The sequence below is a fragment of the Magnolia sinica genome, chromosome 1 (genome assembly GCF_029962835.1).
Source record: "Magnolia sinica isolate HGM2019 chromosome 1, MsV1, whole genome shotgun sequence".
Taxonomy (NCBI): Eukaryota; Viridiplantae; Streptophyta; class Magnoliopsida; order Magnoliales; family Magnoliaceae; genus Magnolia; species Magnolia sinica.
In genome coordinates, this window is record NC_080573.1 from 65139111 (window position 1) to 65162668 (window position 23558).

General features: G+C 38.6%; 1 protein-coding gene across 2 annotated transcripts in view; it reads left to right on the forward strand.

The window, feature by feature from the left end:
- Positions 1-6696: 6696 nt before the first annotated feature.
- The window catches only part of LOC131250715 (protein JASON-like), a 47362-nt gene continuing 30500 nt past the window's right edge, over positions 6697-23558 (forward strand). The window contains exons 1-3 of one of the 2 annotated variants that reach the window (XM_058250997.1): positions 6697-7206; positions 20132-20180; positions 21674-21771. In XM_058250997.1, the coding sequence (XP_058106980.1) occupies positions 7117-7206; positions 20132-20180; positions 21674-21771 (237 nt within the window). In that variant the 5' untranslated portion in view covers positions 6697-7116. The remainder of the gene's footprint in view (positions 7207-20131; positions 20181-21673; positions 21772-23558) is intronic. The other variant, XM_058251004.1, reaches the window with a different exon arrangement.

Here is a 23558-nt window from a genome sequence, read left to right on the forward strand (position 1 = left end):
GAAAAAGAGGATTTTTTTTTTCTTTTTTCATAGATGAACAAGGGGATGACAAGAGAAGCTAGGGATAAGGGAGGGATGGGAAGGGCCAAAGAGCCATGGGAGGAGGTTTGAATCTCCTCCAACTCTTTTACGCAGTGTATTGATTATGTCAAAGCACAGTTCTAACTTACCTAAAAAAATGCTATGACCAGTTTGATATTTGCCATGTTTCAGGACTTGCACATTTTTGTAAGGACAATGGATTTTCATTTTTTTAGAGTTTATTAACCACTCCCAAGAGCAGTTGAAGTTGGCAAAGCTAGCCCTTCTCTACTTGTTTAGGTCTGTTCATGGCTCTGAAGGTGGATGGTCCTTTGTAGGATGGTTTTGAAGCTTTTTAAGAGAAGGGTTTTTTTTTTTTTTTTTTTATTATTTTTTTTTGGGGGAATTTAGATTTTTTTTCTTGAATTTCATAGGAATTTTGGAAAGCTTCCATGTCATATACAAAATGCTGCATGTATCAATCGATGCTACAATTTTCAAGTTATTTTCTCCCTCATCCTTGATATTGTCTACGGTTTCTTCATTCGTCAGAGAGAGATGCTTAGTTACATACTTGCCACAGAACTTATGTCATCCATTTTCTCTTATGCTGCAAGAAACAATTGAATGGAAACCTCCATTTTTTGCTTTTTTTTTTTGGGATTGTGTGGCTTCTTAGCCCTTTGGTTTTTTGAGACAGTTTGTCTTCTTCTTCTTCTTCTTTTTCTCTTGTAAGGCAGCTATATAATTTCTGTGTGTGCCTTTTTAGTTGAGATTTGGTGTTCTAGAGGCTGGAGCCTTTGGTGTTTCTCAGTCTAGGAAACGAGCATTCATATGGGCAGCTTCTCCAGAAGAGACACTCCCAGAGTGTCTAGAACCAAGGCATATCTTTGCAGGCCCATAACTGAAAATAACATTACCAGGGGATGTACAATATGCTGTCGTCAGGAGTACAGCTGGAGGGGCACCCTTTCGTGCAATAACTGTGAGAGATACAATTGGAGATCTCCCACCTGTTGGAAATGGAGCATCTAAAACAGAGATGGATGTGAGTTTTCTGATGAAACCTTGTCCTCAGTTGTCTACACAAAAAAAAAAAAAAGTTAAAACTTCTAATGATGGAATGCACTTTGAGATATCCTTTTCACCTTCATTTTACCAATGGTCTATTTTCATTGCTCTACCAGAAGAAAAGGTACTTACATCACTGATTCCAGTGCTACTAACAGTGATGGATTAAATTAATCAGCCAACAAAATACTCTTTGACAGTACATGTTGGATTTTAATCAGTTTTCCTCCAACTTTTTAATAAACTCAGATGTTTGTGGTGTATTGTCTTACAATGTCTACAAAATGCAAGTGAAACGATATACTGGTCAAATGGTGGATTTGATACCTTGGTGCTTGCAACGAAGCAGAGCTCGATAAATGCTTGCATGAATGGAAAGAATCAGGTGTATGTGATATGAAAGAAGTGGAGATCAAGTTACCATAACATATTTCAAAATGTTCAACTGTTCCTTCTCCACAGTATAGTGTAAGTTGAAAATCTTTAACTCGACCGAACCTGAACTTTACCTTATATGCAGAAATCTCTTCATAGGGAAGAATCCATGCCCCAACTTACATGGGATTTTGTTCCCCTAATGAGTTTATTCATTGCAGTACTCTTGCTGGTGTGATCAGTAAGAGCAGTGGGGATAGGATAAATGCCTTGAAGATCAAGTACGTGATGCCAAGAATAAATTTTGATCTTATCACCTTCACTAGGATGGTCTTCAGACTCTTCACTTTAAGAATTTGAGTTTTAACCAGGACAATGAAACAGTCCCAAAATGGGTAAAGAAAAAAATGAGGTTCACATCCTCAGTTTCGTAGCACTCAAAAATGAAATCAAAATGAGTTGGTTGTTGTTTCTATACTATTCTGCCCTAGTGAAATTAGGACAGTTTGATGCATGATGCACAGACACTTAGAGATAGAGATTTGTAAACGCGACGTGCATTATCTCATTATGCCATTCAAATTGTGGGGTCCACTGTAGATAGAGGTTATAATCTGAAAATTAGATTGGTTCAACAATCTTAACCTTGATTTGTGGAAACTTATTTGTTGAACAGTTGGATTTTTTTATTTTTATTTTTCCAAATTTAACCATCTGATACTTGTCCACCAATTGGCTAGTTTAGTAATCAAATCAAGGTAATTTCTGGATTATGATGCATCTAAGTTGGTGCTGACAGATTAATTTGAGTTACTTGTATGCCACATATATCAACCATCACATCTTGCCAAAGTTGTTATGCCTGAAAGCTACTTCTGCAGAAATACTTTACAGGTAAATATATCATTTGAATTTTAAAATGCAATTTTGAGGTGAAGTCTCTTTTTTGCAATGTGCTCTGCTCCAATCCCCCTGTCTAGTCCTAGACTGTCATTGCTGCCTGCTGCAACTTGTTTCTGCAAGTGTCAAATGTGTCTTTGATTTTGGCAGCATTAGCCCAATGATGTCATTAGAGCATTTAAGTGTGATTTTCTATTTATGTGGTAGAACTGATTGTGCCAAAAGCTTGCTGGATTGTGACTATCATTACCTTTAATTTGGTTGTCTTTAATGGTGTGATGCTGGTAGTTGATTTATCTAGGTTGTTCATTAGAAAGATGAAGAAGTGCCGAAAGATGCAAAGGCCTTGGTTGATGGAAATTTGGTAAACATCTTCAACCAATTGCAGGCTGGTACATTAATGCTTGCTGAATGGGTTAATTTGTAAGACATTTACATAAAAATATTCATTTCAAGCTTGGATGCTCTACTTTTGATAATGAAGGTTTTGTTCTATGCATTGATCTTCTTATTTCTTTTACTACAGTTATTCTATGATTTCTTCTTTTACACCTTAAATGTAGTTGTGTGTGGATGAATGTAATGTGGATAAGATTATTTGTGTATGTATGGATGTGGTTTGTGTTTGGATGGATGTAGTTTGTGTTTGTTTGGAAAAATGGGAATGTAAATATAATGAAATATATTATAACAGGTGTATAACAGGAAATTTTGCCTGTTATATGGAAAAAAAAAGAAGAAGAGACTTTTACGTACGACTATTCTCGTAGGTAAAAGTTTCATCGACATTTTTACCTATGGAATTTTTCGTAGGTAAAAGGTTTATTCACATTTTTTTACCTACGAATCATGTCATAGGTAAAAGATTCATCAACGGTTTTTACCTACGTCAAATTTCGTAGGTAAAAAGTCTTAACACAATTTCTACCTATGAAAACTTTCGTAGGTATAAGTCTTAACACTGTTTGTATCTACACACAATTTTATTGGTAAAAGTATTAACACAGTTATTAGCTACGACAACATTTGTAGGTAAAAGCCTAAACACAGTTTCTACTTGCGAAAAATTTCGTAGGGAAAAGTTTTAACAAAGTTTGTAGCTACGAAAACATTCGTGGGTAAAAGTCTTAATACCGTTTGTACCTACGAAAAATTTTGTAGGTAAAAGTTTTAACAAAGTTTTTAGCTATGAAAATGTTCGTAGGTAAAAGTCTTAACATAGTATTTACCTACTAAAAATATCGTAGGTACAAGTCTTAACAAAGTTTTTAATTGCATAGGTAAAAGTCTTACCATTGCCGACGATGACATTTTTTGTTGGTAAAAGTCTTTAGCCACGACTTTTTACCAACGAATTTACCAACGAAATTTTTCGAAAGTAAAACTTTTTACCTACGAAATCATATCATTTACCTACGAATTTTTTCGTAGGTAAAAGTGGAATTTCTTGTAGTGCTTTCATAATGTGACCATGATCACTGAGTGTGATGAACCATACATATTTTGCTAGGCATGCATACCATGTAGAATATTTGCGTATATCGATACCCTTGTATATGTATAGTATGAGATGTATCGGTACCCTTCGATATTCTTGTGAATCACTTTAACTATTGTAAACTTTAAAGGAATTACCATCACTATGAGTAGGGTGTTGACCCTCTCTAATCATGCAGATGATGCATGTGACGTACAGATTGAAGGCCCAGAGGATCACCTCTCTATGGAAGACTATATTGAATAAATAAGAAAATAGTTTCACGATTTAGTTTCATTTATGTTTCCACTGTAAACTTGATTATGTAATAAGCTTCTATTTGAGAGAGCATTTATTGAATTCTTTTGCTCTGATGAAGCAATAAATATAATTGATTTTATTATCGTGAATGGTTACCTTCAAGAATGTAACTGGATGTAGTTATGATGGAAAAAATAAGATGCGATTTTTTAAGCATCCAACTTATACATTATTAACACCCAGTTTTTTCAAACACAAGTATAAACTCTGTCCATGAAAATTCGAAGCGTTACACTATGTGACACATTTATTATCCACGTGAGGTCACATGCTCACATATCTTTTATTTTTAAAAATTAGTGGGGGATTGTTGGTTTTGTGGTATGGTTTTTTTAAAAATAAAAGAGAGAGAGAAAGAGGAAGTTTAAGTAAAAAAATATTTCTTTAAACTTTCTTTAGTTTTTACTTATGGGAATAGTCCCACATTGGAGAGAAAGGGGAACTATTTCTCCTTTTTATATAGGAGCATGTTGTAAGTTTATGATGAGCTCTTGAGGATGCTATGTCATTAACCCCAAATGCGTGTGCGCACTCGCCCGCCACGCTGCGGCATGTTGGGTGGGTGGGCCAAGCTCGGGCTGGGGCTTCTTTATATGATTCATTTTTCTTTTTCATTGTTTTTTTTTTTCCTCTCTTGACCAAGTCTATTGCATCAATACGTGGCATTTCCTCGCAATATTTTTGTGACCATTTGTAAAACTAATGTTTACGTTAGCTGACACCTCAGCACCAGGTGTCCACTACATAAGTCATACAATTACTATAAATAATAATTTTGGGAAAAAACCTAAAAAAAGCAGTAGCCACACATTTATCTTTTCCAAAAGAAATCTCTCTCATTCTTCCTTATAAAATTACCATTGTTTTTTTTAAAAAAAAAAAAAAAAAAACTTTTTATGAAATTGTGGAAGTATTGTGATCATCAATCACTTGGCGTTTGAGTTGATCATTCCTAACTGATTAGTGATTGTATCCCAGAGGTTTTTTGTTAGAGGAGATTTGGATCAATCATCTAGATAATCGAAAGTGACATGAATCCGTGCCTCCGCTACGTTTATTGCTATTTTCTTAAATTTTTTTTTTTTTTTTTTCATTCATTGATCCAAGTACTTTCCTTATGTTATATTATGTGAATTTAAGATCCTATGATATGTTATTAATCAATGTTAAAATGTATACATCTTTAATTTTGATTAATAATTTCTGTGCATTGGAATTGGTCTGCCCATTTACACCTCCGCGTCTTTCTACTTTAGCCGATGGCTGCCTGCATCCGAGTAAGTTGGTGGTTCATTGGGACATAAAGCCGGGCCTCAAATCAAATCGGGTGTGTTGTAATGGTGCAGTGTCGCCAGGAGGAGCCCATCGGGAAAAAAGCAACACTATATGATAATGGGAAAATACTATTGTAGGGCACGATCCAACCATAAAAACACCCTAAGGCCAAAAATCAGCTAGATCGACGTCTTAAATGATCCATACCACGTGGAGCAATGGGGACGGGACGTCAATCAAAGGTTTGTATGTAGGTGGAATGCATCTTTCATGAAAACCGTTAGTTCGGTGTACCTCACCGATGAAGAGAAGATGCAAAAATGAGCTTGATAAAAAAGTACGGAGGGCCACAACGTTGGGACGATTCCAAGCATCTGACTTTACCCATTAGATTTGGTCTTTCTTTCAACAGTCCAATTCATGACCACCAATTTTTTGGACAATTTTTTTAAAAGGATTTCTCGATTTAATTTTCAGGGTTTGAAAGGTCCCGATTGGCATCCATGAATGCGAATGTGATGCCAAACTCAAACTGGAGCCTTCGTTCAAAAAATAATTAATTTACTAAAATCAAACAGCAAATCTAGAATATTAAATCATATATTTCCATCAACGGTCCCTTTAGATCATTTTCCCTGTTCAAAAATACAGTGATAGTTCACCACATATTTTAAGCTGCAATGTCTCATCATTCATCGACCATTACACATTGCACCTAATCCACGCTTAGCTTGTCAAGCATGTTCCTGATGGACTGGAATCGTCTACAACAGCTATGTCCTATAGCACACAAAACAGCTATGTCCTATAGCACACAAAACACTAAAGCCCTGGGAGGCTTCCCATGCTGTATTTGTAAAATCCACCTCGTCCATCGTGTTAGAACCATTATTTTGACTATGCTCGCATGACACAATGGTGTGGTCGGTGTGACCCACTTGAACTTTGGATCTGACACATTTTAGAGACCATGAATAAAATAATTTCTAAAGATAGATGGACGGTGTGGATATAATATATACATCATGGTAGGGCCCACGAACTTGGTGACGTCAACACATCACTGAGGTCGGTGGTGTGTGGCACACGCAATCCGCTTCCGGGAGAAACTACATGTTAGTTTTAATGGTGCGCTTTTAACGAACACTGTTTCCTGTGGTGTGGTCCACCTGAAACTTGTGTCTGATCCATTTGTGGGTTCATGCCCTAAAATGATCTGAAAAACGGACGGGCGGCGTGGATATACAATAGATGTGTCGAGATGGGCCCCGCCGTCAGGGCCCCACCGACGTCGCTGGTTCCGGCGTCGTAGCCAAGTCGCGCTCCCTCTTAACAAAATTTAAATTTCAAAACCCCAAAACCCTACCAAAATTCAACAGCAGCAACGAGAACGAAAATCCCGCTCCTCTCCCTTCCCCCCTCCCCCCTCCCCTTGTCCGTACTTGTAGATTATTTCTCCCTCAATCTCTCTCTCTCTCTCTCACATTCCCTCTCCTTGTATTTCTCCATTTCTCTCTTTTCCAAACCCTATATAGGAAAGAAGGGTTTCGTGATTCGTTCGGATCGGATTGAAATTAGGGTTTATCCATGATTGATTTGGCAATGCCATGAAATTTTGATAAATTCGCTACGGCCGGGGCAGAATTTGGAGTTGTTCCTTGAAGATCGCTTGGAGCATGGGCTGCTTCTTTGGATGTTTCCGTGTCAAAGAGGGGGATGGGCCGCAGCCTCATCTTGTTTCCGTTGCCACTTCTTCCAAAATCAGGGTTCGTCCGCTTTATTCAAATTTCTGATGACCTATATACAAATGCATGTACATCTAGCTATAGACAATTTCTTTCCTCTTTCATTTCTGATTTTACCTTCAGATGGTCAAACCATCGACTAAGATGAGACCCAAGACAAGCCACATTCCTTGATTCATCAGCCTAGACAAGAATTCAACAGGATTTGACAAACTAGGTTGAGTTCTTGCGCTGGCCAGTCTGTGACCTCAGTCAATTAGAAGATTTATATCCATTTAACACGTCTCCAACCTCCAATCATAATGGAATCCTCCAATCAGTGGCTAGGATCACCTACCATTGTAATGCATGGGGTGCAATTTGCATGGTAGCCTCAGAAATGTATGTTGGACCTCGTGGACGGTCCTGATTGTCGATTGGATCGTCCAAGTGGTCCTAATGGAGTCAACTACATGTGAGATATATATATATATATATATATATATATATATATATATATATATATATATAGATGCAACTGAAACTTAGCCTGACCCCTCATCCAAGTGGGACACACATAATGGATGGGTCGGATTTGTGAACCACATCTCGGTGGGCCCAACAAATGATTATGAATGTTTTAATGGAGGGTAACCCCCATCAACTTTTGTATGTGGTGTGTCCTACACAAGTCATGGATTGACTTGATTTTTAAGCCCTATGCCCACCATGGAATGGTGCATTTGACTGATGCGGTAGATGTGTTCGACACACATCATGGTGGGGCCCACATAGCTCAACCTCATGGGAAGTTTGATGGGGACATCATGCGCACACGCGCACGCACACCACCCCCTCTACGCACGTACGTACGCAGGAGGGCCCCACCATCGATCTGGCTCGATGACGACGCCCAGGGAGGGCCTCCTAGCTAGAAGACGAAGTTTTGGTTAAAAAAGGTGGGCCTGATAGTCAAGAAAAGCCCATAATGGGATCTCATGATCCTGGCTCACTCGTCGGATTGATTTCATATTTTAGGTTTTGCTTATTGTTATTATTTAGAACATTGTGAACGCTTTAGATTTCTTTGTTTGATTTTTATTTTAGTTTACTTCATCGCCAAGTAATAGGTTGCGCACGTGGCGCAAGTTTTGGGGTATAGGGTTTTCTTATAAATAGGCACCCCTTGTAGCTTTTTTCATTCATTGAAGATTAATAAAAATTCCGCGTTTTCCTACTATCTGAGTTGTAAAGCCTAATTGGGTGCAAAGCCTTCCCTTCATCGAAGGGTTAACTACCGTGGTGCGAAGCCACATCTATCCCGATTTGCCCCCATCCATCGCCATCTCTACCACCCATATTCTATCATCCCTTCTTCTCATCTCACCCCATTATCTACACTTCGAATCAATCATCTATTGCAACAATCCTCCTCCCCACAACAGAATTTCAGAATCTAGCCCTATAGGAAGGTTGAAACTTTGGCGAAGCACCATGCACAAACCGTATATTGGATCAAGCTGAGATTTGAGGGTTTTAGAGTCCATCACGGGCCGATTAAGGCCAAGGTGGCCTTTTTCTGAATAGTGGGCCCAACACACGTGCGACCGAGATCACACGCATGTGCGTCTGGGCCATTGTTGTTGTCCACGCGTGCGGTACTTCTCTGGTTCGTCTCTCTCCTCTCTTTCACTCCGCTTTCACCCAAAATCCCTAAACCTAACCCTAAATTACTCAAATATCCAATTTTATGCCCCTCGCCCTAGGGTTCCTTGATTTGAAATTGGTGAATCCCTTGGATTAGAGACTGATTAATATGCATGTATGGATGATTATTTCTTATTTTTTAGTATCGTTTGGTTCATAATTTTTATTGATGCAGCCCTATCATGTGTAGGCCTGGACCCGCATAGATTTCCCTTAATTGAATGATTTGGATTGTCATGTGGGATGTGGAATTTGTATAATTGTTTCTGAACTAACGTGATCTTAAGCCTGAAATCTCGCATATCATATTTAATTTTCATGTCCTGCATCAAAGTTCCCATGAGCTCGACTACATAAAACCTTTTCCCACACACACACACACACACACACACACACACACATATATATATAAATATAAATCAAGTGATGCAATCGTCCCACATCCCACATGTGCATGCTTCGCATGTGTGTACAAGAAAAGGACCACCTTCCTTTTTTAGCCCATCACCACTTTCCTTTTCTTTTAAATCTTTAGATTATGAAATTTTCTCCCTCTTTCATATCTTTATTTTAAACAGCGAATAATTTTAAATATTTTCTTGTCTTAGTATTTTTCTTATTTTAGTCATTTTATATATCAAATTAGCTCAGACTAAAGTAGAATAATAGTCAAACATCATGTGTGCATTTTATTAAACATGTTTTCTACAGTAAGAATAGGTATCTACATCATTTAGTAAGGTAAAATAACTATAAGGAAAAATCATTTAGCCTATTGCACACTATGCATAGTTGTTCGGCTACGTGCTTACTCCACTCTAGACTGACTCACTCCCTCCTAGAGTGTATCGGATTTTACTATAAAAATGGTTTTAAATCAGGTTTACCATAAACCTTTACAGCCTATACAAGGTCTTTACGTTTTACATCCGTCAGTGGCCTATAAAAGGTCTTAGAGAGTTTGGATCTCAAACTCAATTAAGACGTCCTACACAAGGACGACAAACGTATGTATGGACTTGGCGAGTTTGGTTGGTCAAATTCTAAAACCTAATTATACAAAAGAATCGGTTTTCAGACAAAATGGACTCAAAGATAATTTTCTTACTTAAAGTAGATGAGCCCCGTTGAAGTGCCTTGTTGAAGAGCTTCCTCAATCAAGAAAGCATCTTCTTCATCTCCCTTGAACTGCAATCTTGAAATAGATGTGCTTTTTCTAGTGCCGATGTACGAACGAAGGGCATGTGAATCCTAACTTAAGATGATGGATCTTTTAAGGATAAGGTTAGGATTCCCAAAGACTAGCATTCAATGCCCTTTCGCACAAAAGATTTGCCATTAAAGATGAGTGCTAGGGCATTAATGAATGTTGAAGTTCATATTTTAATCTGAGCTTTAAATGCTCAATAAATGTGCTTGATCACAAGGATTGAATGATGAACTTCATGAGGGAAAAGAGTTTGGGAGGAGGGTATTTTAGCTAGGGAATTACACTCTTACAAAGCTCTATCTATTTCTTACCCTTGGGTTTTGATGCCAAAGAATCAGATTTATAAAATGATTGAAATGGGTGAAAAATGGTAAAAAACGGCTAGTTGTCGGTCGGACCGAATTGAAGTTTGTCTGTAGTCGAATTTGATTATCTGCTATCTGTCTTGTTTTTGTGAAGTTTGGTGGCACCAAGCGTTGCCTTCGGTGGGACCAAAAGTGTCTTTGGTGAGACTGAATTTGACATTTGGTTGTAGCCAAACTCGCTAGTCTGCTTGCTGTCATGTTGTGGCTCATTTCGGTGGGACTGAATGTGAAGGTGCATTCAATCAGACCAAATTTGACATTCGGTTGCAGCCGAATCAACCAATATGCTTGTTGTCTTGTTATGGCTCACTTCGGTGGGACCAAATGTAGGTTTGGTGCGACCAAACATGCCTGAATTTCAGTCCTTTCATCCATTCCATCTTTGGACTTTGGAAGATAGGTTCTTAAGGTTTTCCTATAAGGTTTTGAGGCATTTTTGAGTTGTTGAGGTGTAGTATCATGGCACACCTATCATACCTTTATTTGCACTTGGTTTTTGCAAGTCTTCAAGTCTTCTTTTGATTATCCACGGGGCTCATCTGGACTTGACATATGTAATTGACAAATACATTTACGTAAGTATCTTCATATTTTAGGCATTTTCTTAATTATAATGCTTTGTTATTTAGGTGCTTTCCAATTTTTGCTGATTTTTAGATTCCATTGCCTTTATTAAAGATTGTAAGCTTTGATTATAAATATGGCCTATGGCCTATGGAATAAGACAAGTTGATTAACATTTTCTTTATGAAATTCTCATATTTTTTCAACTGTAGTTGTCGAAGGGAGGGGGAGTGGTCTCAAGTTCAAGGTTAGAGGACTGTTGAGCTTGCTCACAGCCTTGCATTTGTGATCTCTGGCATTTGGCTAGAGGATTGTTGGGTCTTTTTTCACAATCTTTTTTTTTTTTTTTTTTTTTTTTCTTATTGATTTATTTGCTTTCCTTTTCGGGTTTGCATCAAATTGGTATTAGAGCAAGTTCTACTCTTGGGAAAACTAGAAGAATATAATTTTTTTTCATCTCAATCTAACCTTTCATCTTTCCCCTTCATCCATCCATCATCTTTCATATTCTTTTCTTTCATTTTTTTTTTCCTATCTCAAAATCACCAAACCCTAACCGTACAAAAAAAAACTCTTCCAACCCTACCACATCCTAATCTCGTTCCAACATATCAATTCCTTGCCCTTCCTCTCTTTCCTTACAAAAAAAAATTTAAAAAAAAAAAAAAAAGAAGAAGAAGATTTTTTTTTTCCTTGCATGCCTTGTGAAAGCCTGTTGTCTTATGCGTCACATTAGAAGAGGACGATTTATAATCCTAAGATGGATACACAACCTTAAGATGAAATTGTCACAACCTTGCAACAAGTGGTCGATTTGATCACAAAACATCGCTGTGCGTAATAACAACATCGCTATGTGCAACCGAGAGCCAAAGGGATGAACAACATCTGACGAGATCATCCCATTTATCCCGAAGGAGGAAGGAATATTCGCACTTCGAATCCCGCCAAGCATGTCAAGATTGATATTCTAAATTATAATGGTAATTTGGATCCCAAAGTGTTCAATGACTGGCAAAAGTCATTGGAGAGATATTTTTGTTGGTACAAAATGGAAGAAGTTGTCAAGTTGCGTTTTGCTAACTTGAAACTTAAAGGTGCAACTCAAGGCTGGTGGTACGCCATCAAAGAAGATCTACAACGGTGTGGCCTTCCTCCTATAACCAATTAGGAGGAAATGAAAGCAATAATGAAGTGAAGATTTCTGTCGCTAAATTACGAGATGACCTCTTTTTAAGAGCTCCTCACGTTTCGACAGGACAATCTGACTGTGGAGGAGTACACACAATGTTATTATGACTTAGTTATTCGGTGCCGCTTAACAGAAACTAGAAGACAACAAGTGGCACGTTATTATAATGGGCTACGGTTCGAGATTCAAAGATAGTTGGGAACTGTTTGGCTCAACAGCGTAGACGAGGCATATCAAATGGCCCGAAAAGTGTAGGAACAAAAGTTGGTGATAAGGTGCGGTAACCCTCAAGGCGAGGGCTATGCATCCACCTTTCCCACTACTAGTGGCTCCACTTTGCGCCCACAACCATTCGCGCCCTGCACTAACTTAATTCAAGATTACAAAATTGGTCATAACTTTGCCAATTCGTTTCTAATCCTTTTCCTTGAAACGGTGATACAAAGGGAAAGTTTGTTGCGGTAACGCAAGAGAGGTCGACCAACAATTGTTTTAAGGGCCCGTTTGGCCGGTCGAATTGGAAGGGATTGGATGGTGTTGGAAGGATTGGAAGTTAAATCCCAGGATTGGCCGGGTGTGCCAAACAGAGTCGGTGATCTGATCCCAATCCCATGGATCTTAAGACAATCCACTGACAACACCATCATTACCTTTAAATCCCATCCAATCCACCCTAATCCGTTCAAATTTGCCTGGGACGTGTTTGGTTTGAGGGATTGGAAGGTTTAATCCTGGATTGGCCGGGCGTGCCAAACAGACTGGATTTAGATATCCAGGGATAGAGCAATCCTATGAATCTCAAGACAATCCACTGACAACACCATCATTACCTAGAAATCCATGCCATCCACCCTAGTACCATTCAATCCTCCACTCGGCCAAACGGGCCCTAAGTGTGGTGGTCGTGGACATTACGCGACTGAGCATCCCTCTCTCAATCTCCAATTTTGCGAGATAAAAGACTTCATTGCAGATTAAGTGGAAGATGAACACACAAATGATTCAAAAGATGATGAGCATGAACTTGTGGAAGGCCTCGATGGCCTAAATGAAAACAAGTTATCATTGGTGGTTAGAAGGATTTTGACAGCACCAGATGAGGCCCAAGAAGATTGATTGCGAACCAATATTTTCCATACGCAAGTATCGTGTGGTGGAAAGGTTGTCAAGGTCATTATTGATGGAGGTAGCGGCATGAGCGTGGTCTCACAAAGCACGGTGGACAATTGAAATTGAAACTTCAAATGCATCCGAAGCCATACAAGATTGTGTGGGTGAATGACACATTCATCCCTGTGGCTAATATGTGCTTAGTCAACTTCTCTCTGGGTTGTTATGAAGAATCGCTTTTGGTGTGACACCATTCCAATTAAGGTCACATGTATATTACTGGGCTGCCCGTGGATAAACGACAGGGATGTAACTCACAAGGGTCGCAAGAACACATACAACTTTATATACAAAGGAAAGTCCATTACTCTTAACCCCATGAAGGGTGATGGATTTGAAGAGGCAAAGTCGGCTTCCATAGTGTTGAGTATGGCCCAATTTGTGAAGAAGAGTCGTGAACTTGAAATCATGTATGCTTTGGCAGGATGCCCTGCAAGACTGATCCAATTGATAATGTTGTTATTCAACCACCTGAGATTCTGAACATTCTATCCCAATTTCAGGATTTGGTCCTTGATGAACTACCAAGTGAGCTTCCACCCATGCGCAACATTCGACATGCAATTAATTTGGTACCTTAAGTGTCATTACCAAATCTTTCAGCATATCGAATGAACTCGACAAAGCATGTAGAGCTTCGTCGATAGGTGGAAGAATTGTTAATAAAGGGGTTCATTCGTGATAGCCTCAACTTGTGTGCTGTGCCAGCATTGCTGACACCAAAGAAGGATGGTAGCTGACGAATATGTGTTGATAGTCGCGCTATCAACAAGATAACAATAAAGTACCGCTTTCCCATTCTGCGCCTAGATGACATGCTGGACATGTTGGCGAATGCTACAATTTTTTTCGAAGATTGATTTGCGAATCAGGTACCACCAGATAAGAATTCGTCGTGGAGATGAATGGAAAACTGCTTTCAAGATAAATAATGGATTGTATGAATGGCTAGTTATGCCCTTAGGCTTGATGAACACACCTAGCATATTCATGAGGGTGATGATGCAAATTCCACGACCATTTATTAGTAAGTTTGTTGTCGTATGCTTCGATGATATCCTCATCTATAACTGTTCATGAGAAGATCATCTGGACCATCTTTGCCAAGTGATGAGAGTACTATTCCATGAGAAACTCTACATCAATTTGAAGAAGTGTACCTTCATGAGTTCTAGCGTGGTCTTTCTGGGGTTCATTGTTTCAATAGAGGGCGTGGAGGTTGATTCAGAAAAGATAAGGGCCATTGTTGAATGGTCTATTCCCATAAACATTTATGAGGTTCACAGTTTTCATGTGCGTGCGACATTTTATCGAAGGTTTATTCGGAACTTTAGTTCCATCATGGTGCCAATTACTAAATGTATGAAGTCCAATCCATTTGAGTGGACTAAAGCAGCAACAAATGCATTTCAAGAAATCAAGCATAAAATGACAAATGCTTTTTTAGACTTCATGATTTTGAAAAAGTGTTCAAAGTTGTGTGTGATGCATCGCACGTAGGCATAGGAGGTGTCCTTAGCCAGGAAGGACATCCGGTGGCCTTTTTCAGTGAGAAACTCAATGAGGCACGAAAGAAGTATTTTACATACAATGTGGAGTTTTATGCTATTGTACAAGCTCTAAAGCATTGGCGTCATTACCTCATTCATCGAGAGTTTATGCTCTATTCTGATCACGAGGGATTATGTTACTTGAATTCTTAGAAGAAGTTGAGCGTTAGGCATTCTAAATGGAGTGCTTATCTTCAAGAGTTCACATTCAACCTAAAACATCGCCCTGATATTCAAAATAAGGCAACGGATGCCCTCAGCCAAAAATCACACCCGTTGTCTACCTTATTAGTTTTCATTGTTGAGTTTGAAGAACTTAAATGGGGTTATGCCATAGATGATGATTTTGGGAAGGTATTTTCAACACTCATTTCCGGTGCAGGCATCGAGTACCCAAGGTATAGCTTGCACGATGGTACTTATTCTTTGATATGAGGTTGTGTATTACTAAGAGTTCCTTGTGTGAGCTTCATTTAGGTGGCCTAGGTGGTCACTTTGGTATCGATAAAACGACAACCCTGGTCGGGGACCGTTTCTACTGGCTAGGTTTGAAGAAAGACATTGGGATCGTTGTTTGTCAATGTCGAGCGTGTCAGCTGGGTAAATGTAGCAAACAAAATACTGGTCTTTATACGCCTTTACCTATGCCAGATGCTCCATGGGAAGACATCAATATGGATTTTGTCTTGGAATTACCTATGACTTAGCATGGCTATGACTCTATTTATGTTGTGGTTGATAGGTTTTCGAAGATGACTCATTTTGTTCCTTGTAAGAAGACATCGGACGCCATGCACATCGCTAATGTTTTCTTTAAAGAGGTGGTTCGTCTACATGGTGTTCCCAAAAACTATTGTATCCGATTGTGGCGCCAAGTTTATTCTTCTGGCGCACCTTGTGGTCTAAGATGGGAACTAAGTTGAAATTCTGAAGTGCTTATCATTCTTTCAAACAAATGGGCAAATTGAAGTCGTAAACTGTGACCTTGGGAATCTACTTTGATGTCTGGTTGGTGATCATATCAGCTCATGGGACATCGTGTTACCACAAGTTGAGTTCGCTTATAACAATTATACGAACCGCACTACGAGACTCATTTCAAAATTGAGATTGGAATGCGATCGCGACAACCTATCGATTTAGTCCCACTTACTAGTGTAACTCGATCGGGCCAGGATGCCGAAGTTTTTGCATAGCATGTTAAGGAAATACATGAAGAAGTTAGGCGAAAGATCATCCTTAGTAATGAAAGTTACAAGGGATATGCAGATGTTCGACAACACTTTGCACAATTCCAAGAAGGAGATAAGAGTCATGGTGCGACTTAAGTCTGAGTGGTTTCCAGCAGGCTCTTATACAAAGCTCCACTCTATAAAGGCAAGTCCTTACCACATTTTGAAGAAGCTAGGTGATAATGCATACTTAATCGAGCTGCCACATGAAATGAAGATCACCCCATTTTTAATGTGGAAGACCTTACAGTTTATCTCGGACATCACGCAAACAAGAGCACGCAAGAACATGCTATCCAAATACTTGAGGTACCACGCGAGCTCAAAGAAATCATTGAAGACATGTTGGATGATTAGATAGTTTCCACACGCCAAGGGGGGTATCAGAAGTTTCTTGTCAAATGGAAGGGCCGACCAACCTAGAACTCTATGAGGAGTACATTGCCGTTAACTCGACAGAGTCGAGTTTTTTCAAGCCGGGGTGAATTGATGCAATCGTCCCACATCCCACATGTGTATGCTCCACGTGTGTACAAGAAAAGGGCCACCTTCCTTTTTTAGCCCATCACCACTTTCCTTTTCTTTCAAATCTCTAGATTAAGAAATTTCCTCTTTCTTTCGTATCTTTATTTTAGGCATGAAATAATTTTAAATATTTTCTTATCTAAGTATCTTCTTATTTTAGGCATTTTCTTAATTAGAATGTTTTGTTATTTACGTGCTTTCCTATTTTTATAGATTTTTAGATTCCATAGCCTTTATTACAAATTTCAAAATTTGATTATAAATAGGGCCTGTGGAATAAGACAAGTTGATAAGTTTGATTATAAATAGGTCATATAGAATAAGACAAGTTGATAAATATTCTCTTTATGAAATTTTCTTATTTTCTCAACAGTAGCTTCGGGGTCTCTACTTCAAGAATAATCAAGAATAAAGGATTGTTGAGCTGGCTCACAATCTTGCATTTGTGATCTCTAGCATTCGACCAGAGGATTGGTGGGTCTTTTCCCGCAATCTCTTTCTTTTCTTATTGATTTATCTGCTTTCCCTTTTGGGTTTGCATCATCAAGTACTATGTAGCATAACGTTCACTCGTCTGAAGTGTGAGGCGTAAGCTACATGCTACTAGATTTTTAATCAAGGTTGTGATTGGTTGCACGAATTACATGATATTCTACACCAAATTGGACTGATTAATCATGAAATTTAATAACATTTCAAGATATTTGGTGCAACCAAACACAACCTAAGAAGGATCAGGTGGTGTTGTTTACATTGTTTACCCCAGGACCCTTGAACAATCCAACCAATCAATATGAAGTATCCGTTAGGTCAAGAGCTCATTTCATAAGTGACCTTGCAAAAATCACACCAATTGGATAAAATTCTTCATTTGATTAAGTGTGTACGTCATCCAACTTGTCCAAAAGCTTGGCTCCACAATGAAGGACACTTGATGCAAGAAAAGAAATCAGACTATCCACTCACAATGTGGCTGCACCATAGAAAATGATGGATAGTCACCAATATAGTGCAAAGTACATTTGAGACCTTTTGATGAGTAGATTTTCTGCTAGGCAGTCTTCATGGTACAGGATTGTTGGATGTCATACATGGATGACTCGTAGGCCATCATGTACTAGTTGGACAATAACACTTGTCCAAATAGTTTGAGATTGTGATTCTCTCAATATATATATATATATATATATATATATATATATATATAGAGAGAGAGAGAGAGAGAGAGAGAGAGAGAGAGAGAGAGAGAGAGAGAGAGAGAGAGAGAGAGAGAGAGAGAGAGAGAGGGTTTTTCCTGCAAGCTGTGCCAAAGGAAACATTCTGTGTGAGCAAATAGGAATGGTCGACCTTCTTACCCTACTATGATGTTAATATGAATTCCATTTCGACCATCTGGTGTGTCATTGCATGTTAGGTTTAGTGCCAAAAAATCAGATGAATCTATGATTTAGGTGGGCCACACCAATGGAAATAGTTGGGACAAGGATGCCTGCCCTTGATTTTGTATAGGGCTCACCGTGTTGTGCATGTGAAATCCACTTTGATCATTTGGTGCATCACTCAGTGTTAGGCCCAAGGCTTGAAATTCAGCCAGATCTATGATTTAGGTGGGACACACTAACTAAAACAGTTGGGAGGAGGATCCTCACAATTGATTTTGTACAGGGCCCATTGTGTTGCGTATGTGAAAACCACTTTGGCCATCTGGTGCTTCACTCATTGTTAAGCCTAAAGCTCAAAATTTAGTTGGATCTATGATTTAGGTGGGCCACAACAATTGAAATAGTTCTCCCATGTTATGCCAGGGCAAAAAAGTAAAAAATAAAATCACGCCATTTTGCAATATAGGTGGGTCAGGTGAAATCAAGAGTGGGTGTTTGCTCCCAATTGTTTCCCTTAGTGCAACCCACCTAAATCACAAATTGCCTTATTTTTTGGCTCTAGCCCTAATGGGATGATACATCTGATGGTCAGAGTGGATTTAAACTACACATCATGGACCCATCTTATTTGGCCGATCGGTGCGCACATGAGGTATACAATGGCATAGCTCGTAGCAGACCATTTCTTCCTATGTGTATGTAAACCGTACATACGTTTTATGTACATATGTATATATGAATAATAAACAACATATATATATATATATATATATATATATATATATATATATATATATATATATATATCTATATATATATATATAGACACACGCACACACATATACAAACATATATATGTATGTATTTGTGTGTGCATGTGTAATGATCCCATTGAGACGACTTTATCGTAAGTAAAGGTCGAGATGACTTTTGTTGGCTCCACCTTAATGGTGCATTAGATATACCCTATCCACGATGTGCGCCCTTGGATTTAGGCCATGAAGCCAAAAATCATCTTGATCAAAAACTCAAGTGGACCACCCAATAAGGAATAGTTGGGAGGCGACAACCAACCAATAAAACCTCCAAACTTTTTCTTGGGGCCCACCATGTTGTGTATATGTGCCCACCATTTGATGATGGGAGACAAAAAAAAAGGCCATTTTGAAACTAAGATGGGCCATATAGAGGTTTTAGCATGGTTTTTCACTTTTCCCTTTGGTATGGCCCAACTAAGTGCCAATCGGGCTAATTTTTGGGCTTCAACGTGATCTTGAGATGCAAACATGATGGATGGAATGTATGTCATGTAAACATCATGCTGGGGCTCAAAGATGTCATCTCTTCCATATCTTACAATAGAGTTGATTGGATTGGATTGGGATCTTACCTATATGTATAGGTATGCATATTGGTGTGGCCCACAAAATCTTGGAATGACCCCATTTTTGCATGCCCCTTCATCCTGGTGCGGGTGTTTGATGAATGGGTTGGATGGCATATACACATTACGGTGGGCTCCACAAACAATCTGGAGCGTTTTATTGGTTGGGATCCTCTCCCAATTGTTCCTTGTCATATCCCACATGGGCCAACTTGAGGTTTTTTTATTAGGCTGATTTTTGGCCACATGGCCTACATTGAAGGGTCTGCCCTGAAGGATGGAATGGATATCATGCGCTAGGTGGGCCACACCATGTGATCTTAGGGGTCTTAGGTGTGATGGTCAATTGTGTATGGACCTTAGTGTAATGTGCATGCGGCATCTAAACCGTGCATTAAATGCACCCCATATTGAAAGTGGGATGCCTCAACAATCAACTTGATCCATAACTCAGGTGGGACACACCATTAGGTGATACATACCAGTTTTGGATGATACTTTGAACCTTGTGCTCAATAGGACACAACATGGATTGTTTACAAATCCAAAATCCAAAGAAGCTTGATTTGAGGGTTTAGGCCATCATGGGCTTAGCTTTTCTCTTAATTGATTTATGTGAAAGCTTCAATATTATTTCAATTTTGAAATTGTGTAAGCGAGATTCTGTTAATTTTGTTGTTGGGCAGGAACCTTTGGTATCAGACAACCGACTTGCATCTTTGCTTTCACGTGAAGGTAATTCTCGTAGCTTGGTCATGATATTCTAAGTTGTGATGTCTCTACACTTGGCATGCATGTATTGAAATCCTAATGGTCTTAGTCATGGGGTCCATTGCAGATGGACCATAGCTAGAAATTTGCAGTGGTCCCAAACATTTATCTTGCTCTTTCAAATTGGAAATCATGTTATTTTCACATGTCCACTTTGTAGCTACCATTCGGATTGGTAGGGTCATGCAACCTATGTGATTTTTGGGTACTTTCCGTCCTTAATGGGCTGTGAGGCTTGGATGATCTAGATCTTACTTCTAGGATCCTTCTAACTAGGTGCTGTTCTCTCTTCAAAACACAATTTGGACTTAGATTCCCTCTCCTGCTTTCTAGTCATTTATACCTGCTAAATTTGAAATAGATGCTTTCATGCTCTCACACTTGAATGCCACTTTGCTTCATGCTTCTCATAACTGTAGTTTGGATTGATGTGCATGTATGTCAAATGTAGTGGATGAAACACAACAGCTATGAAAATGGTCGTGAATTATCACCATTGTCTTGTCTAGGAAATACATGTTGGATTCCCAATCACTGTCCGTGACTGTAGGCAAGATATTCAATAGCGGTAACAGTGGCCGTAGCAGCCACCGTTGTTATCGTTATGCCATTTTTTCTATAACATGCAATGGTCCCCACCATTACCATTACATAACCATTTTTGGAAGCCATGATGGTGGGAGATAGAGTTGGCATATTTGACCATGTATGATGGATAGGGTATATTCTGTCTGCTAGGAGGTGTTTGGATGGAGGAAAACTAGAGAGTTGATACGGAAAAGTAACCTGGAATCTTCAGGAAATGGAAAACCATGGATTCCAATTTTCTTTCTATTGTTTGTTTTGGGTGTTTTACATGGACTTCACATACGGTCACCTCAAATAGTCACCCTATGTCTTCTCTGCCTTGGAAATTGATATAGTTTCTTTTCCGAGGGAAATGAATGTCCATAATTTTTGAGGAAAAGCTGGGAAATGCAAATCATTTCCAAGGCGAACTATTTCTTCTCAAATGGAGGAAAAGTTGGTTTTCTGTGGAAACTGATTCATTTCCAGGATTTTCCATGTTCCCAACTTATCCAAAAGTATAATGTGGCAGAAGTGGATGTGATCTTAACCTTAGTAGCAGGATCCTTCTAACCAGTTACTGCTCTTGCTTAATTGTTTCATTGGAGGAATTTTGCCCTTTGGATACAGGCTGATACTTCTTTTGTCCTTTTGTGTCAACCAGTTGATTGGATGGTTACGATAATATGATCTGTTCAGTCCTGAAGTATGGAACTTCCATAAATAGGATCCACATGATGAATAGTTCACATCTTGTCCAGTGTGTTCCATTTTCTTGGTCAAAGGCATAGAAATCTATACCAATATTGAAATTTTTACATTTCATATTTTGTTTCCATAAAGAATATTTATCAGGTCATGGCTGATTATTATGGTGTTTTCTCTTAAAGAGAACACTTCTCTGCCCAAGGATGCGGAAAAGAATTTTTCACAATCTGTGTGTGGTAATGTGGATGGAGAGATTTTGTATACGGAGCTCAAGGATGAGGTGTGTGCCATGCTACACATTTATCCAATTCTTTTAATTATGAATGACAATTTAATGGATTAAGAAGCTTAGTGCATAGAGGTTTGCTAATTCTAGGCATATGCATAGCCCACGCCCATAAGTGTTGATCTGGTGGACCCTACAGATTAGATGCCTTGGTGTGAAAATCAGGCTGGTCCACTCATATGGTGGGCCATAATGTATTAGATGCCTTGGTGTGAAAATCAGGCTGGTCCACTCGTATGGTGGGCCATAATGTACTAAATAACTGGACATGTAAATAAAGTTTTAAGCTGTTATTTTGATGGTTTTGTAGTCTGTTGCAACTGAGTGGACTGGCCTGATTTTGGGGCCAGCGCATGCAAATGGTGCAGTCTGCCTGATTAACGGTTCAGATGTTCCACATGTATGCCATGTTGGCACGTTCCGAGTCATATATGGTGCCTTGGGCTATACATGTGTATGAGATAAGCAACATGTTGAGTATATATTTATTTATTTTTGTTGAATAGTTTTCATTTGAAGTGTTAATAGGTGTAGTTGTTTTCTTCCTTTTTTAATCAAATTATAGTTGTCTCCAACTAGACAAAATTTGTGTTCAACTTGATTAGCTAGCAAAGACAATGGTTATATATCTTATACATACACTAGGGTTGTGGCACTTGTGCTGCACATGAAAAGAGGTAGGAAGAGAGAGCTTGTAGAGAGAAAAAGTATGTGCTCTAGCCTTTTAAAATGACAAAAAATGGCCTTGGTTGATGACTCTTATCTTTAAAATGTCCCAAATACCCTTATCTATATAACTGTATTGGAAATCCCTCCTATGCCCTTTCAAATAGTTGGGGCCTCTACTAAGAACTAATTGTGTGGTCAAAATCATCCAAACCTGTTCTCATTATTTATAGAGAAGATGTATGGACATTTGTTTTTGTTTGCATTTGCCCTTTGAGATGTGATAAATTGTTCAGACAACTCTCATTATGATTTTCCTTAAGAGCTACATTTGAAGAACTTTCTAGGAACAAGTTTTAAAACTGTACTTTGAATTCTCATTGTTATTGGAGGCACCCGCGACCCAACTACAATACTTAAGCGCTGTCATGATGTTTCTTAAGTCGATCATTTTACGAAATTTCAAGGTGCAAGTTTTACAGGAGCAAAAACTTTATAATAATGTGATATTTTTCTCAAGTTTCACCATCTTGTCCTTTGGAATGTGATAAAATTTTCATGCCATTCATTGGTACAACCATACAAAAAATAATTCATCATGATTTTTCTCAAGTCATAGATTTTAGGAACTTTCGAGGAACAAGTTCTAAACCAGTATTTTGACTTCACAATCATGTAACATTCTTCTCAAATTTCACCATATTGGAAAATAAGAATTATCGACCTCATTGTTATTGTAGGCACCTTATTGAATGCTTATTCTTTGTCATGATTTTTCATACGTCATACATCTTAAGAAATTTGAAGGCATGAGTTTTAAACTGGTACAAACTTGTAATCTTGCAATATTCTTCTCAAGTTTCACCATATTGGACTTAGATGATTGCTGCTGCCTAACCTGGGTTTCCTTAAGCATGATGGCTAATATAGAGAAGCATAGTGACTATGAAGATTGACTAAACCTGGATGATTCCTCCCTCGGATATTTCCACGAGTTTTGTTTTCTACTTTTGTATTGAAGGGTTTTGACTTTTTACACCTTGAGATCTACAATAGGCATAAACCTGTGTTGGCAAGTTTGTTTCATTGTTGAGGGTTGTTTAGGAATATCTACT